At 49.1% G+C, this 18,909-nt stretch overlaps 1 protein-coding gene across 6 annotated transcripts in view; it reads right to left on the bottom strand.

The window, feature by feature from the left end:
* Positions 1-488: 488 nt before the first annotated feature.
* ppfibp2 (PPFIA binding protein 2) overlaps positions 489-18,909 on the bottom strand; it is a 105,664-nt gene continuing 87,243 nt past the window's right edge. For 4 of the 6 annotated variants that reach the window (XM_033038813.1, XM_033038815.1, XM_033038811.1 and 1 more), the window contains 12 exons: positions 18,253-18,313; positions 17,421-17,462; positions 16,019-16,184; positions 13,882-14,020; positions 11,667-11,795; positions 9,655-9,805; positions 8,891-9,002; positions 7,554-7,642; positions 6,148-6,270; positions 3,421-3,546; positions 2,813-3,001; positions 489-2,251 (listed from right to left, as the gene is read on the bottom strand). In XM_033038813.1, coding sequence (XP_032894704.1) covers positions 2,054-2,251; positions 2,813-3,001; positions 3,421-3,546; positions 6,148-6,270; positions 7,554-7,642; positions 8,891-9,002; positions 9,655-9,805; positions 11,667-11,795; positions 13,882-14,020; positions 16,019-16,184; positions 17,421-17,462; positions 18,253-18,313 — 1,525 coding nt within the window. In that variant the 3' untranslated portion in view covers positions 489-2,053. The remainder of the gene's footprint in view (positions 2,252-2,812; positions 3,002-3,420; positions 3,547-6,147; positions 6,271-7,553; positions 7,643-8,890; positions 9,003-9,654; positions 9,806-11,666; positions 11,796-13,881; positions 14,021-16,018; positions 16,185-17,420; positions 17,463-18,252; positions 18,314-18,909) is intronic. The other 2 variants (XM_033038812.1, XM_033038814.1) reach the window with 2 other exon arrangements.

Raw genomic sequence — 18,909 nt, 5'->3', positions numbered from 1 at the left:
TGCAGATGCTGGTTTACAGAAAAAAAGACACAAAGTGCTGGAGCAACGGGTGAATGTGAATAGGTCAATGGCCTGCTGAGTTACTCCAGCACTTTGCGTCTTTTTTTGATGCAAATATCTAGTTCTGTGGGTAGACACAAAATGCTGGAGTAACTCAGCGGGTTACTCAGGCAGCATCTCTGGAGTAAAGGAACAGGTGACGTTTCGGGTCGAGACTCTGGTGTTCTGTGGATTAATTTGAGTGGACTTTGTTGTATAATACATTGTTGACGTCGGGACTTTGGGTTGGGACCCTTCTCCAGTCTGAAGAAGGGTCCCGACCTGAAACATCTCCTGTCCATTCCCTCCACAGATGCTGCTTGACCTGCTGAGCTCCTCCGGCACTTGTCTTGCTCAGGATTCCAGCATCTGCAGTCTCTTGTATCTCCCGTATGTGTAGATTAGATCTCTTAACCAATGTGAGTGAATCATCTGGGTGAAACATCATCCCACTTACACACCAGGTGAAATATTTATTCTCAGTTTAAAAAGCATGTAGTAAAAACATTGGTTTTAAAGTTAAAAATGCCACAGAGGATCCATGAAATGCAACCCCACAACACAGCCTTGAGTGTTGGAATCCCCGGAGTGGATTTTACACATTAAATTAGATCAGATCTTCACCATGAGGGAGTAATCTGGCGGGCAGGAAAACGGCAGGCAACGGGCCAGTGGCTAAATGTCGAGCCTGGTCGGTGATACGGATGAGACAGCAACTCACGGACAAGCCAATGTTACCAAGAGCAGAGAGGCCGATGCTCCTTGCCTTCGAGTACATTCTTTTAGACTTTAGAGATACACGCGGAAACAGGCCAATCGTGTCGAACATCTCTCACCCCGTACACTACATTTCCTACCCTCTGTATTCCCCTGGAGAATGATCAGGAATAAAAAAACAATTGGAAGATGCTGGTGGCAGTTTGGGGCTAAGAAACAGAATATGTCACAGATACTCGAAACACCAGTTAGCATCTGTGAAGAAAGAAGCACAGATGGTTGGAAACAAATCTTAGCTCTCTCTCTCTCCACAGACGCTGCCTGACCTGCTGAATGTTTCCAGCAGTTTCTGCCTTTATCTGGGTTCATCTGTGGATTTTGACATTTATTTTTGATTAAAAAGTGCGAAGAATCTTGGATTAATTAAATGAAGGTTACCAATGGGGAGAAGGCTTGGCAGTTTGTAGGAGGAAATTCTATGTGTCTCTGGCACCTGATTTTGGCCATTTCTTTGCCCCCCCTCGAGTGGTTTGGGGTGAGGGGGTTTGGTGGCAGGAGGGAGGGGCAGGTGTGTTTTCACAGGGGTACACAGCAGGATCCCACGGCAGTGCCGGCCACAACTACCCCCCCCCCCCCCCCCACTCCACCCCCAACACGAAGCCCGACTTCCGAATCCCATCGGAATTTTTCACCTTTTAAATGGGAGGCCCAACACGTCGGACACAGAATAGCTGTCGGGAACTTACTCCACATTCCCACTCCACCCCACCCTACACAATCCCAAGGACACGATACTGTGGTCAGAGTGGGTCCTAAAAACCTCCCTGGAAAGTTGTGATCGAGACGGCCCCCTCTTTCCACACGAGGTCTACTTCTGGCTCAAGGGGGCCCGAGGCACAACTTCATCTCCGAATCATAAATATAAAATATGTCCCTTTGCACACAAATAATACATTTTACACAGATTTCAATCGTCTAAAATTACACAGTACAAATGTCATTCGACCTGGCTTTACCTCCTGAAAAATATATTCTGGTGAATCTGTACAAAGAATGCTTTGGTTTCACAGACGGGCACACAGAGACGGGCACTGTGTGCACTTGCACGCCAGCTTCTTATGTCATAGACAATGAGTGCTTGTGGCTCAATGTCGGGATGAGCCGTTATCGTCGCCCAGCGATTAGTGTCGTCACACAATGGTTATTTGGCCTGAGGTTGTGGAAGGAAGGCCCACAGAAGGTGTCAGTGAGCTGCTGGGACAAGGCTGGCCAGACAGTACAGCTGGGACCGCGGCCCTCAGTCCAGGCTCCTCACCTGGCCTGGCCGACCCAGGCCCCTGTCCACCACGGCATTCTTCCCTCGGTGACCCGCGCTGCTCCTCTGGGAGCCATTGGCTGCTGGCTGCATGGAGTCCGTCGGGCAAATGTAGTCTGTGCATTCATCGGGCCTCTTCTTCCTCAGATTCCCAAAGTGGGAGAAACTGAGTCTCTTTGGCTACACAGAGTGAGAGAAAAAAATATAAATAAAGATTCGAGCGAGAGACAGAACAGTAGAGGTGCTGAGGAGGAGAGGGAGAGAGGAAAAGAGTGAGAGAGGCAAAGAGAGAGGGAGAAAGAGACAAAGAGAGAGAGAGAGGGGAGGAATGAGAGGCAAAGAGAGAGGGGGAAAGAGGCAGAGAGGCAAAGAGAGGGAGTGGGAGAGGGAGGGAGTGGGAGAGGAAGGGAGAGGGAGTGGAAGGGAGAGAGAGGGAGTGGGAGAGGGAGGGAGAGAGGTAGAGGCAAAGAGGGAGAGAGGCAAGGAGAGAGGGAGAGAGACAAGCATATAGGGAGAGGCAAAGAGAAATGGAGAAGGGGGTAGAGTGAAAGGGGTGACAAATGGGGAAGGAGAAGTATATCAGGTGGGTGGAAGGACTGGATGACATTGTGGGATTGAGGTGGAAAGACAGAGAATGGAAAGTTACTGCGGTCAGACAAGACCGGGTAGAAAGTGGACAGCCCCCATTCCACGGGAGGTTCTGTGAGAGAGGCTGAGGGGTTGGTGTCTGCCGGTACCTACCTTCACTTTGGCTGTGGTGTTGAGGGGCATGAAGTTACTGGACTCTATTAATTCTCTCTTTTCCTGCTGAGCATCGGGTCCGATCAGCGTGTTGAAGTGTGTGGTCAGGTGCCGTCGAAGTAAGGTCTTCTGAGGCGGGATATTGAGTAGCAAAGCCAACGTTTCAGAGTTGAACCGTGGTTCCAATATCTACATCAAGGCAAGGAGTTTAGTTTTGAGATACTGAGCGGAAACAGGCCCTTTGGCCCAGCGAGTGCTCGCTGACCTGCGATCCCCGCACACAAACACTATCCTACACACTGGGGATAATTTACAATTTTACCAAGCCAATTGGCCTACAAACCTCTGTTATCCCGCTTTCACATCCATTCCTTACACATTAGGGGTGATTTACATTCTACCGTTTAACTTGCAAGACTTTGAGATGTGGGAGAAAGCCGGGGCAGCTGGAGGAAACCCACTCAAACACATGGAGAACGGGCAAACTCCACACAGACAGCAACCAGGGCCAGGATTGAACCTGCGTCACCGAAGCTGGGAGGCAGCGCCACTCTGCTGCCGCACTAGTTTCCGTGCAAGAGAACGTGCGCTTGAACCGATGCACTTACAACCAGGCCACCGTGGACTCCACTCCCGCGGAGGTTTGGCGCGTACTCCGCCAGATCGACAGCCCTCAGCCACTCCATCACGCGGTGGTTGGACCACTGGACCACGTCAGAAGGGGTCGTGTGATTCTGCGCACACACAAGCGGAAAACTAAAATTATTCATCGAATCAGAGGTGTGCAGCACAGAAACAGGCCCTTTGGCCCACCTTGTCTATGCCGACCAAGCTGGCATTGCGTGCTACTAGCATAGGCCAGCATTTGGCCTACATCCCTCTAATCTCTTCCTATCCATATATCTGCACTAATGTCTGTTAAAGGTTATACACAAAGTGCTGGAATAACTTAGCGGGTCAGGCAGCATCTCTGGAGAACTTGGGTAGGTTAGGTTTTACATGGGTCGGATAGGTATAGAGGGGTATGGGGCAAACGCAGGCAGGTGCGACTGGTGTAGATGGGGTATGTTGGTCCCTCTTAACTCTCTCCCCTCTCATCATTAACATAGACCCTCCAGTTTTAGAATCTTCTACCGTCGGGAGAGGACTGAGAGGACATAGGAAGAAAAGATTTACGAGGATGTTGCCAGGACTAGAGAGTGTGAGCTATAGCGAGAGGTTGAGTAGGCTGGGTCTCTTTTCCTTGGAGAGCAGGAGGATGAGGGGTGATCTTATAGAGTTGTATAAAATCATGGGAGGAATACATCGAGTAGATGCACAGAGTCTCTTGGCCAGAATAGGTGAATCGAGGACCAGAGGGCATAGGTGAAGGGGAAAAATTTAATAGCAATCTGATGGGTAACTTTTTTTACACAAAGGGTGGTGGGTGTATGGAACAGGCTGCTATGAACAGTCTGCTATCCCAACATTTAAGAAACTGTTAGACAGGTACATGGAAGGCAGCTGGGACGAGTGTAGATGGGACATGTTGGCCGTTGTGGGCAAGGTGGGCCAAAGGGCCTGTTTCCACGTTGTGTCCCTCTATGACTGTGAGCGTTCATTTTATCCATGTCCCTCATGAACTTGTACTTGGGGGATCCATGACAGAAGCCTCCTTGTGGCGCTCCCTGGAAGCCACGACGCGATGCGCTCTGTGACGTGTCGGGCGACAATTCTGTCAACATGTTGGACAACGACAGAAGCTGACGGCGAGCTACATCGTCTGACACACGAGCAAATGATGAATGTACACCTAAATAAGGTCACCTCTCAGCCTCCTACAGTCCAAAGTAAAATTGTTCCTGCCTATCCAAACTCTCCCTATAACTCAATCACGCAAGCCCAGGTAATATCCTGGGGATGAATCTCTTCTGCACCCTTTCCAACTTTAATCATATCCTTCCAGTAACCGGGGAACCAGAATATGTGGGAGAGTTTTGCAAAGTGAATGCAATTTTCTTCAAACCTCTCCTGAAAATTCCAAGATTCTTGTAGAAGGATTGTCTAAACAAATGGCAGTAGTTATCAGGCAACGGAATCATCCTACCACAACCAGAAAGCAGTGCTGGACTACTATCTACCTCTTTGATGACCCTTGGACTATCCTCGACCGGACTTTTCTGACTTTACCTTGCACTAAACGTTATTCCTGTATCATGTATCTATACACTGTAAATGGATTGATTGTGTTCATGTAGTCTTTCTGCTGACTGGTTAGCACACAACAAAAACTGTTCACTGTACCTCGTGACAATAAACTAAACTGAACTGGAAGTAAGTGTGAAGTGAGGTCAGATTCCCACTGACTTCACAAGGACAAGGAAGCCTGACTTTGCCTCAGTTAATCGATGCACACATGCTCTCATAAACAGCACTCTGATTCGGACAAGAAAACACGTGGCTTAAGAACAGTAGCTACGTTTCTGGACTAGAAGCCTGGACGTGAACTGGAGACTCAAGTTCAAATCCCACCAGAGCAGCTGGCAAATTTACACTTAAATGAATCTGGAATTAAAAGTTATGTCCCCATTGGCGATTCCAAATCTTAGTTGGTTTAGTTTAGTTTAGAGATACAACGTGGAAACAGGCCCTTCGGCCCACCGAGTTCACGCTGACCAGCGATGCCCGCACACTTATACTATCCTACACACACTCGGGACAATTTACAATTATGCCAAGCCAATTCACCGACAAACTTACATGTCTTTGGAGTGTGGCGGCAAACCGGAGATCCCGGAGAAAACCTCACGGGGAGAACGTACAAACCGGTGGATTGTGGTAAGAATCCACCATTAGGCGAGATGAGATTTCAACGCTTCAAATCCGATTTGATTCTGTAATTTGGTCCTTGGTTCTGCGCAGACTAGGTTCTCTGCGCTACGACACACAACTGCACAACAAAGCATCGAAGGGGGTAAGTTGGGCACAGGGCCCTTCATCGACATGTGACATTGGGAGACCCCATAGGCCCAGTCTTAGTCACGTGTGTGACCGAAAAGATGAAACATTGTGGAATACATCTCTTCTAATTCTGAAAGCATTACAGGTGCATTGTTTTGTACTATATATATGATCCATATTTTTTTCAGTTTGTTTAGGGTAGGAGGTAAAATACGACTGGTCACGTTAGAATGTTCATGTCTGTGGCAGACATGCATTATAGTTCTGTGGGTAGGAAAATAGTAAGGCATAAGATTAATCTCTTACAAGAATTTTTTAATGCATCACCGAGCGTGATGACATATGGTCACGTGTGTGACACGTCGGGTAAACTCTCCGGAGAATGGGGCCCTTACCTCATCAGAAGGTCGACGTCGCAGGCAGTTTGGGTGGAACTTGTTGGCGTGGAGCACATGGATGGCACACTTGATGCTCAGGTGATGCAACTGACTGGTAACCTTCAGGAACAAGAGGTCGTTCTGCAATAGAACAAAAGAGTGTCACCCAGCGGTATCACCCGTTGCCAACACGTAAAACATGAACAAATGCAACAAGGAACAAGCCCTTCGGCCCACCCTGTTTGCACCTGCCATGATTCTACTTTAAACTAATCCCATCTGCCTGCACCCCTCCATTCCCTGCATATCCACATGCCAGCACAGTACTAGTGGAAACATCCTCTCCACATTCACTCTATCCAGGCCTTTCACTATTCGGTAAGTTTCAATGAGGTCCCCCCTCATCTTTCCGAATTCCAGTGAGTACAGGCCCAGTGCCTTCAAACGCCCATCATATGTTCACCCAATAATTCCTGGGATCATTCTTTTCAGTCAGTTGCTGCATGACCCACTGAGTTCATCCAACACTTTGTTCAAGAGTCAAAGGACGTTCCTTAGCAAAGTTAGCATGCATGAAATGCGATTGACTCACTACTGGAGATACAAAGAGTCGGAGAGGTTGGGTTGAAGGAATGGATGGCACACTGGTGCAGCTAGTACAGTTACCTCACAGTTCCAGTGGCCCAGGTTCAATCCTCCCCTCGGGTGCTCTCTGTGAGGAGTTTGCACGTTCTCCCTGTGACCATGTGGACGTTCTCCAAGATCCTCCCATGTTTCAAAGTAATTTGTGTTGGTGCGATAATCGCATGTTGCCGCTGGTCTGTAGGTGAGCGGTAGAAATTTGGGAGGAGTTGATGGGGATGTGGGAGGGGTAAACTAGGTTTAGTGTGAATGAATGGATGATGGCTGGTGCAGAGTTGGTGTTCTGAAGGGCCTGTTTCCAAGCTAAGGTATCTTTCTTGACAGAAGTTGATTTGAAACCCTTCTCTTTTGACTTTACTTCAGAGATACGGCATGGGAACAGGCCCTTCGGCCCACCGAGTCCACGCCGATCAGCGATCACCCCGTACACCAGCACTACCCACAAACTAGGGACAATTTTACAATTTTTACCCAAGCCAATTTTTACCCAAGCCTACAAAACTGCACTGCTTTGGAGTGTCGTAGGAGACCCCAGCACCTGGAGAAAACCCACGTGGTCACAGGGAGAACGTACAGACAGCACTTGTAGTCAGGATTGAACCTGGGCCTCTGGAGTTGCGAGGCAGTAAGCTTCCCGCTGCGCCGCTGCGCCAACCTTCACGTGCCACGAGTTGTTTGTTTCACGCCACGGGACTCCAAATTGTTCAACATTTCAGACATTCGTTCATTCCAAGAGCCCATAATCGGATTTGCAGCACGGTGCCGGCAACTGGTTAACTCACCACAGTGAGGTACTGCAACACTCGGCCATCAACCCTAGACTCCGTGAACTGGTCCTTGTACTGAGGCAGGCCAATGTCATCCAGCCAACCTGAGACACAACACAACACAAACAGGGTCAACAGAGCTGAACGCAAGACAGCTTAATAGCGAATATCACCACAGAACAAGAACAGGCCATTCAGCCCACAATGCCTGTGCCAAACACGATGCCCAGTTAAACTAATCCCCACTGTCCCATATCCCTCCATATCCATGTGCCTCTCCCAAAGCCTCAAGCACCACTATTATATCTGCCTCCACCAACAACCCCTGGCACAGCGTTGTAGGCACCCACCATTCACCATGTATTAGTGTGGGACACAAACCTCTCTCAGCTCTCTCGTGCTGAGACCCATGCGGGTGAACGCAACTGGCTTAAAACAAACTCAGGAACAGCACCAGCTGTTTGATTGCAGCATGGACATAGGCCCCACGGCCCACTGAGTCCACGCCGACTATTCATGACCCGTTCACACTAGTTCTATGTTATCCCACCTCCGTATCCACTCTCTACACACTGGGAGCAAGTTACAGCAGCCACTTAACCTACAAAACCACATGTCCCTGGGATGAAACCAGAGGACCTGGAAGAATCCCACATGGTCACAGGGAGAACATGTGGACACCACACAGACTGCCCCCAAGATCAGGGTCGATCGGGGGTCTCTGGGGCAACTGTTCTGCCAGCTGTGCCACTGGTGGAGCTGAGCAACCTTTTCTCATCTAAGTCTCTGATCCAAAGGGTGGCGTTGACACTGGATGAAGATCTCTGCTCGGTCCCACACTTGGAGCCAGGAGAAGCATCAAGATCAGCTCACGGAGTGATGTTCGGACATTTTATATGAAGCAACAGAGAGCACCGGGCCTCAGCTTCTATTCAGCGCAGCAGAAATTTGTCGCAACTGAATGATCTTTAGACTTTAGGTACGCTAGGCGGAAACAGGCCCTTCGGCCCACCGAGTCCATGCCGACCAACGATCACCCCATACACTAGCACTATCCGACACACGAGGGACAATTTATAGAAGCCAATTTACAGTACCTACAGACCTGCACGTCTTTGGAGTGTGGGAGGAAACAGGAGCACCCGGAGAAAACCCATGAGGTCACGTGGAGAGGGTACAAACTCCGTACACACAGCACCCGTCGTCAGGATCGAACTGGTGTCTCTGGCGCTGTGAGGTCATAGTTCTACCGCTGCGCTATTGTGCTGCCCGGATCATTGACCGTGGTGGAAGCTCAACATTGTGAAGACCAGGCAGATAGACCTTGGTCTGCAGGCGTGGACTGTACTCACGTGTCACCCAGATGTGGTTAAGCTTCCCTGCACTCTCGTTCAGCCCACTCTCCACTGCCTTCTGGAGCACCTGAATCTTCTTCCTGTGCAGCGGGTGTTTTATTCCCAGCTCCTGCATCCAACATTATTAGAGGAGAGGAAACACACAGAATCAAGAGAGAGTCATTTATCTATTTAACAATTCACCGTACCCAAGCCCAAGATACCCCAGGGACCTTCGAAGCCTATGGAGGAGACACAGGAAATTGCTGATGCTGGAATCTTATGCACAACACAAAGTGCAGGAGGAACTCTGTGGGTCAGGCAGCAGTTTAGTTTAGAGATACAACCTGGAAACAGGCCCTTCGGCCATCCGAACCCGCACCGCCCAGCAATCCCCGCACACTAGCACTATCCCACACACCGGGGACCATTTACAACTTGATCAAAGCCAATTGACCTACAAACCTGTACATTTTTAGAGTGTGGGAGGAAACCGGAGCACCCGGACAAAAATCCGCATTGTCACTGGGTGAACGCGCAAACTCCGTACAAACAGCACCCATGGTCAGGATCGAACCCGGGTCTCTGGCGCTGTGAAGCACAAACTCTACCACTGCTTTTACAGCCGTCCTACTATAAAAAGGGCCCAGGATTGTAGGACTGAATGGTCATTCACCCGCAACAGATCATCAGCTCCACCCGCAGCGACGGAGCCGTATGCCGTGTAACCCACTTCTCCGGCGTTTGTCCGGTGTACCGGGCTCGGCGGGACGACATCTTACCTTCTCGAGCTCCTGAGGGGTTGCCATCAATAGTTTCTTCCCAGACGTTACCCACTGCCTGGCCAACGCCACGTACTGACTGAGGCCAGAGTCCTCGAGCCAAGCGCACACCTGGTCAGTTGTCCACTGGTGGAAGGGCGTGTTCGGATCTCTGAAACAGGACGTCATAGGAGGGGTTTTACTGTGGAGTTATGCAACATTCGGGGAAAGAAATAGGCCATTCAGCCCATCGGGGCAACAGTAGTGTGATAACAAGGAACCGCAGATGTCGGTTTATACCAAAAAAAATAAAATGCCGGTGACACAAAATGCTGGAGTAGCTCAGCGTGTCAGACAGCATTCCTGGAGAACAAGGATAGGGGATTAGTACAGCTGTCGGTGGTTATGGGGAAAAGGCAGGAGAATGGGGTTGAGAGGGATAGATAGTTCAGCCATGAGTGAATGGCAGAGTAGACTTGATGGACCGAATGGCCTAATTCTGCTCCTATCACTTCTGAACATGCCAATCCATATTCTCCAGGGACACTGCCTGACCTGCTGAGTTACTCCAGCATTTTGTATCATTCACTGGGGCAACGGGGGCTTGGGGCTTCTAAACTGAAAAGAGCATCCAGGAATAAGGGGGAGTACGGTGACCTGGTGCAGAGATGAAGCATCAGCCCTGATCCTATTGAATAGAGGCAATTATAAGGTGGACAGTCAAGACTGTGGGGTAATGCAATTGAAGGGATTGCCCTGCTGTGGAACTGACATGGACATAACAGGCTGTATGGCCTCCTCTGTGTTGGGATAAGCAAGCTTTATAAATAAAGACCATACGAGAAAAGCTTATCGTTCATAATTATTTGGACAAGATCCCCCTCCTACCTTAAACATACAGGCACCTTGCGTCTTACGTGGGAGTTATATTCTTGAAAAGCAGCGCGCAATTAAATAATGTGAAAATTAAACATGTGCCCAACTGCATTGTCATGTGTAAATTTGAGTGCATCATCCCATGATGCAGGCGTGTACATCAAACTGTGATCTGAAATTAACAAGCACGTTATTTCAAAAACGCATTAAACAAACACATAAAATGCGAGGTGCCTGCATTCTCTGCCAACATGTCACGTGGGCAGGGAAGGTTTGGAGGGAGATGGGCTAAATGCAGGTAAATGGGGCAAGCTTGGATGGACCTATAAAGGACCCCACACATCTCCATCATGGACTGTTCACTCTGCTGCCCTCGGTCAAAAGATATCATAGCATAAGTAACAGAACGTCAAGGTTTTGCAACAGCTTCTTCCCACGAGCCATCAGACTCTTGAATGCCATGTAATGTGCCGCCACCATTATCTATTGTATCTTTTTATCCATTTTATCCTTCTGTTTATTTTTGTGTTGCACGGGGAGCCAAATGCAACAGAATTTTGTTTAGAATTGCATATATCAATGTATTTCTAAATGACAATAAAGTTTTGATTGATTGATTGATTCAATTGTAATCACGTATTGTCTTTCCACTGACTGGGTAGCACGCAACAAAAGCTTTTCACTGTACCTCGGTACACGTGACGATAAACTAAATACAACTGTGACTCCAATATGTCAGATTCATATTTCTAACAGCACAGGAGGGCCGTTCAGCCCATCGGGGGTATGACGTCTTGAGAGCCATGTCAACAGTCCTATTCCCCCCAGTAATCTCACTGGAACCCACTCTTTCACACGATTCATCCCCGATTCTCTTACCACTCGCCCACGCACCCAGGAGTAATTAACAGTGGCCAATTGACCTACCAACCTGAACGTCCTTGTGATGCGGGAGGAGAACGGAGTAGCCAGAAGAAACCCTCGGGGAGAACATGCAAACTCCACACCAACATCACCGGAGGTCAGGATCGATCCTGGGTTTCTAGAACACTGAGGCAGCAGCTCCACCAGCAGTGCTGCTCTGAACCTAATCTCTCAACATACACCCACTTTAACAGCTTTGCTCCCCAGTTTTGCCGCAACACTTTGAGACTCACATCCGCAGACCGGACCACTCCCCGGACCGTATTAGACAGGGACCCGCGGTCGCTCGTAGTCCGCCTCTCTTGAACTCCGTTGTGCCCTCGTCGTCGTCCTGGAGCGAGCTCGAATGCGTCCTGCGTATTCTAGGTGACGGAAGAGCGAAGGAAGAGAGAAGGATGGTTACAGCATGGAAGGAGATCTTGCGCCCCATTACGTCTACCCAAGAGCAAACCATCTTCCCATTTCCCCCACCTTCTCCCCACAGATACTACAATTCATTACAGATACTGTATTTCACTCATTCATTACAAAATGGAGCATTGCTCGCTCTGCAAAACTACATACAAACATAATTGAAGCAGGCCGTTCAGCCCTACAAGTCTGCTGCCCCATTCAACGCAGTCATGGCTTGGTCAATTCCCTCAAATTGGAGATGCTCGAGATCTTCAAGTTCCTCTGTGTAATTATCACCAACAATGTGTCCTGGACCAACTACATTGAAGCTACAGTCAAAAGCGCACACCAATGCCTCTACTTCCCCAGATGATGAAGAAAGTTTGGCATGTCTTATCAGCTTCCATAGCTGCACTCACTTACACTGCATAACACATCTCATCAGAATGCATCACAGCTTGGTCTGGCACCAATTCTGCCCAATACCACAAGAAATGGCAGAGAGTTGTGGATGTCGCCCAGTCCACACGTTTCCATCCTGGGAAAACGTTGACGATCGCCAACCCTACCTCTGCCTCGCATAATTAAAGAAAACCTCTATCAGCACTCACCGCAACCTCTAACGCTCAAGAGAAAAGAATCTAAGTTTGTCTAACCTCCCCTAATAGGCGATGCCCTCTAATCCAGGCAGCATTTTGATAAACCTTTTCTGCACCCTCTTCAAAGCCTCCCCATTCTTTCTGCAATGAGGTTTCCAGAACTGCACACAATAACCAAAGTCCTATAACAAGGCAACATGATTGTTATACTCAATGCCTCAAACAAAAGCAGGCAAACACACTCGAGGCCTTCGTTGCCACCTCTTCTATGTCTATTGCTACATTTAAAAAAAGTTGTGCATATACGTGTTACTTTTTAAGGCCCTTGACTCAGTCCTGAACATCAATCATCCATCACGGGACAGTGGTTTAGCTGGACGAGCATTAGCCACACAGCGCCGGAGACCCGCGTTCAATCCTGACCTTGGGTGCTGTCTCTGTAGAATCTGCACCTTCTCCCTGTGACTGTGAGGATCTCCTCCAGCTGCTCCGGTTTCCTACCACATCCCAGAGACTTGCGGGCTGGCCCGCTGTAAATCGCCCCTGGTGTGTAGGGAGTGGATGCGAAGGTGTGGTAACATAGGACTCGTGTGAACGGGTGATCGATGATTGGCGTGGACTCGGTGGGATGAATGGCCCATTTCAATGCTGTATGTTTCCTTCAATCAAAATCCCATTTGATCCCGCCCTTATTCTCACCATCTCCCCTCACAGACCCATCTGTTCAATAACACACCCTTTGGCTATCTTTAATTGGACTTGATCTTGCACTGATGTTGTACCTTTATCCGTACACTTGTGGACGGCTTGAATGTAACCATGTGTAGTATTTTCTTTGACTGATTAGCACGCAGCAACAGCTTTTCACTGTACCACGGTGCCCGCGACAATAATAAACTAAACTGAATGAACAAAAAGCACCCGGGGCAATTTACTGCAACCAACTAACTAAAGAACCAAATGTACACAAAAATGCTGGAGGAACTCAGCGGGTGCAGCAGCATCTATGGAGCGAAGGAAATAGGCAACGTTTCGGCCCGAAACGTTGCCTATTTCCTGCGCTCCATAGATGCTGCCTCACCCGCTGAGTTTCTCCAGCATTTTTGTGTTCCTTCGATTTTCCAGCATCTGCAGTTCCTTCTTAAATACTTTATAACTAAATAACCAGCAAGTCTTTGTGATCTGGGAGGAAACCCAGGCGGTCACAGGAAGAACGTGCAAACTACACACAGACAGCACCGGAGGTCACGATCGAACCAGGGTTCCCTGCAGCCATGAGGCAATGGCTCTATTAACCGGCCTTGTTGCATTTGCTTTTAAAGAGACACAAGAGACACAATTCCTCCCGCGCGTTGCTCCTGGGAACAGTGCGCCCTGTTACAGCAGAGTTCACAGCTAGGCATCAATCACACTGCAAGCTTCCCACATGGCGGAGAGGCTGCAGATTCCAACTCACTTCCCCAGGAATTTCTTGAGTCCTTTGTTCTTTTTGTTCTCGGAGGAAATCGAAGGGAACTGGTCTGCCTCGGTGGTGGAGGAGGGAGGTGAGAGGTCAGGCGAGCTAAGGGTGGAGTCGACACTTCTCTCTGCCTCTCCTAAGGGGGGGGGGGGGAAACATAGTTCGAAGTTTAGTTTAGTGATACAAAATGGAAACAGGCCCTTCAGCCCACCGAGTCCACACCGACCATCGATCATCTGTTCACGGGTTCTATATTATCCCACTTTTGCATCCACTCCTGACACCCTAGGTGGCAGTTTACAGAAATGAACGAATCTACAAACCGCGCACGCCTTTGGGATGTGGTGGGAAACTGGAGCACCCTTTGCTGACCCATGTGGTCACAGGGAGAATGTGCAGATTCCACAGAGACGGCACCCAAGGTCAGGATCGAACCTGGGTCTTTGGCGCTGTGTGGCAGATGCTCTTCCAGCTGGACCACTGTCCCACGAGGGAACAATGTCTTGTTCTTGTGAGGCTCACTGTGGAATTACACAGCGTGGAAACAGGCCCTTCGGCCCAACTTGCCCCCATCTACACTAGTCCCACCTGCCTGCGTTTGACCCATATCCCTCTAAACCTGTCTAGCCATGTCATGTACCTGTTCAAATGTTTTTTTAAACGTGGCGATATTACCCGCCTCAACTATCTCCTCTGACAGCTCGATCCTGTCAGAGGAGCTGTCTGGTGTGCCTGGTGTGGGGAGTTCCTCTCACACCCCTCCCCTCCCTTTAAAATGGTGCCCTAACTATTGAAGCAGATCTGTCCATCCCTGGCTATCTGTCCATTACAGTGGTCAAAGAAATGAAAGGATCAGTGACAGTTCCAACCCTAAACTGCCCATCTTACAGCCCTCTCCAGAAAATAAAAATTCTCCTTTAATCACCATTCTTTAATATCTCACCCAGTCTAAAATTGCACTCGTAGCAGCTTTTAATAACCCACCCAGTCTAATCCCACTCTCCACAACCTCAAATACTTCACCCAGTCTAATTCCTCTCGACTCTCACTCACCCACACCCTTAAATTCCCCGCTCAGTCTAATTCCACTCTCATCACATTCTTTAACACCCCACTCAGTCTAATTCCCCTTCCGACCCTTGTTTAAACTTGGTCTGCTACCTCTGTCTGAGTGTCATTAGGTAGGTTGTTGCATTTCTGATTAAACAGAGCCACAGGCAGACTGCTTCTGGAAAGGGTGCAGTGCTAAATTAAAGTTTACACTGTCAACACGTCAGGATCTTGGCGGTGGACTCAGACCGTGTACACTTCAAGTCCACTGCCTGGGATCCCAACATCTTGAGCTCAGACAGTCTCCCTGCCAGAACTGCTGGGAAGTTGGCACTGGCAAGTTGTTGTTGGCTGACACCCAACATGACAAAGCTGTACCTTGCTTCTCCGCAGACATGTTCATCCTTGTCAGAAAGCAATGAACATAGAACAGCACGGGAACAGGACCTGCAGTCCAGACTGGCTGTACTGAAGCGGGGCCTGACCTCGCCCGGCGCGGCTTGAACAGCCGCGGGACTTGCTAGCGCCCGCCGGGGGCTCCAACATCAAGACCCGGAGCAGGGCCTTACATCGCCCGGCGCGGCTTTAAATGGCCGCGGACTTGCTAGCGCCCGCCGGGGGCTTTGACTTTGACATCGGGAGAAGAATGGAGAGCAGGGGAGAGACAAGACTTTGCCTTCCATCACAGTGAGGAGGAGATTCACTGTGATGGATGTTTGTGGAAATTGTGTTGCTGTGTGTCTTGGTCCTTTTCTTGTATAACTGCAGAAACCAAATTTCGTTTTAAACCTCATGTGAGGTTCAAATGACAAATAAATGGTATTGTATTGTATTGAACATTATGCCATGTTAAACTATTCCCCTCTGCCTGCACATGACCCATAACCATAGGATTAGTGTACACGGGTGGTTGGCATGGACTCAGTGGGCTGCAGGGCCTGACATTGACACGACGGGCTGAATGGGCTCTTTCTGTGTTGTAGTTCCTGCGAAGGGTCATCCCAGAACTGGCACGATGGGACAAATGGTGTGCTGTGAGACTCCATGGACCATTTGAGAGACAAATGTTACCAGTCAAACTTACTCAGATTGGTTGCCGCGCTCTCCCAGTCTTCAAGAGCTTCTGATGTTGATGTTGGGCCTGAAGCCGGCCTTGGGCTCCGGGGGAACTGGTTAGAGTTGGCCAAGTGATTGGACGGCGGAAGTTTCCCCGGGAGGGTCTGGTATTTGCTGTCCAAGTAAGGCTTGCCCTGTCGGACAAAGTCAAGAGGCACGGAATAAACGTCCACTCATCCCGAAGACTCGCGAGGCTGCAGATGCCGGAATCTTGAGCTAAAAAATACAAACCTCCCAAGGAACTCGGCAGGTCCGGCAGCATCTGCGGAGGGAAAAGGACAAGCAACCTTCCGGGTCGGGACTTATCTTTTATCCGGACACAAGATGATGGGAAGGAAGAAGCTGGCCTCCCAAACCTGCTCCCTATCCCCCACCATGATCTTAGCATCAGGGTTAAACTTTTCCTCCCTGCACCTTTACTCTCTCAAAAACCCATTCTCAAATCTATAACGTGGTGTTTGAGACATTGGACACAACATTCTAAATCCGACATTGGGTTTAGAAGGATGAGGAGAGGACCTCATTAACACTTACAAAATAGTGAAAGGCCTGGATAGAGTGGATGTGGAGAGGATGTTTTTCACTAACGGGAGAGTCTAGGACCAGAGGGCATAATCTCAGGATAAAAGGATGTACCTTTAGAAATGAGTTGAGGAGGAATTTATTTTCAGTCAGAGGGCGGTGAATCTGAAATTCATTGCCATAGAAGGCTGTGGAGGCTGTCAATGGATATTTTTAAAGCAGAGATTTTTGATTAGTAAGGGTGTCAAACGTTATGGGGAGAAGGCAAGGGAATGGGGGTAGAGAGGAAAGATAGATCAACCATGATTGAACAGCAGAGTTGGGCCAAATGGCCTAATTCTGCTCCTATAACATGAACTGGGGTTCAGAAGGAGACGGAAAAGGAATGGCGAGAGACTGCTTGGATAGAGATGCATATTTTAAGGAACATCATAGAAGGGGCAGGAGATGAGAAGGTTTGGAACCTAGACAGCTGAACCCAGAGCACCGATCTCCAATGCTCCAGGGAAAACAATCCAAGTTTGTCAACCTCTCCTTGTAGTTAATACACAATAATCCAGGACAATTAGGCAGGGACAAGAAACATCAGCCTCACCAGCAGTGCCCGCACCTTGCAAATGGATGAACACCAGACCACCCTTATCCAACATAATTGGCAACGCAGAACTTTGCAGGAGAGACAAGTTAATTTTGTATCAGAGATTCCAGAGGCAGGTTGACAATTCCACAAAGCTTACACCGGGACACACACACACACACACACACAGACACACACCAGACAGTGAGTGACACAGCAACCAGTAGGAGTAGCAGAGTGGAGGGTAAAGATTAAATAAACGAGTTAATACCTCAGACTGCGCTGGTTCCTTGTTTTCCCAGACTGGGAGCTGCTGAGTGGGAGGAGGAGAGAGGAGGAAGGTGGAATCAGTACACGGATTAATGGGAAAATACACACACACACACACACAGAGTTAACGTTGACGTGTGGTTAGGACACTAGCTGCACAGAATGGCAACACAGCAATATATTCGGTTTTGGAGACATTGGAAGACACACCTGTGAATAATGTGTAGGAATGAACTGCAGATGCAGGTTGACACCAAAGATAGACATAAAATGCTGGAGGAACTCAGGAATAGGTGACGTTTCAGGTCGAGACCCTTCTTCAGACTGAAGGCAAGTCTGAAGAAGGGTCTCAACACAACATGTCACCAATTCCTTTTCTCCAGAGATGTTGCTTCACCCGCTGAGGTAATCCAGCATTGTTTGTCTATCTTCAGTGAATAATGTCCCAGGACTGGTTGCGTCGTGGCCGTTTTCGGCAAAATTAAACGCCCAGGAACAAAGGAGACCACAGAGAATGGTAGACACTGCCCAGTCCATCACAGGAACTGAACTCCCCGCCATCGAAGGGATCTACAGGAGGCACTCCCTCGAAAAGGCGCCCAATATCATCAAAGACCCACGCCACCCTTGCCACACTCTCATCTCGCTGCTACCATCGGGAAGCTGGTACAGGAGCACAAAAGCGGTGACATTCACGAACTGCTAATTCACAAGCATCCCTTTAAAATAAGACGCAACTAATTGGGGGTGGGTGGGATATAGAGTCAGGTCTAGTGCTCAAGGCTGTGATTCTCCCTCCTCCTGTAGCAATAGAGAATACTGGTAGCACTAACCTTCTGGGTTCGACTACTGTTCAGCTCCTCCATGCTGGCAGATGAATGTCTTGGTTGTATCCTGTAGACGTTCACAAGAGAATGACAATTGGTAGAGCAGAGGCTGGAGATAGCGCGGACATCCACACAAGTCGCAAGGCTTTCTCTCCCCTCCACTGCACTCTGGACTGCTGCAGGGTTTAAGGGGCGCTGGAAGGAGGGGGGGGGGGGTGAGGGGTCCCTAGGGTGACTGATGGATCCTGAGGGGGCAACTAGGGGCTGATTAACATCCACTCCTGCCAATGGTTGATTCCCTGCCCCTAGTTGGGGAGTGTCCGAGCCAGCCAGGTAGTTGTCGGGGGGTGAATCGTGGGGTCTGATAGCGAGGGCAAGGCTTTACTTTGGAGATTCCGCATGGAACAGGCCCTTCGGCCCACCGGGTCTGTACTGACCATAGACCTGTTCACAATAGTTCTATCCTACACACTGGGGACAATTTACAGAAAGCCAATTAACCTACAAACCCGCACGTGTGGGAGGAAACTGAAGCACCTGGAGGAGACCCATGCGGTCACGGGGACAATGTACAAACTCTGTACAGATAGTACCCGTAGTCAGGATAGAACCCGGGTCTCCCTTGCGCTGTAAGGCAGCAACTCTACCACTGTGCCACCCGAA

Source organism: Amblyraja radiata, chromosome 20, assembly GCF_010909765.2.
Source record: "Amblyraja radiata isolate CabotCenter1 chromosome 20, sAmbRad1.1.pri, whole genome shotgun sequence".
NCBI classification, from domain to species: Eukaryota; Metazoa; Chordata; class Chondrichthyes; order Rajiformes; family Rajidae; genus Amblyraja; species Amblyraja radiata.
Note: the sequence above shows the minus strand (reverse complement) of the source record. Positions and strands in the feature narration are given on the sequence as shown.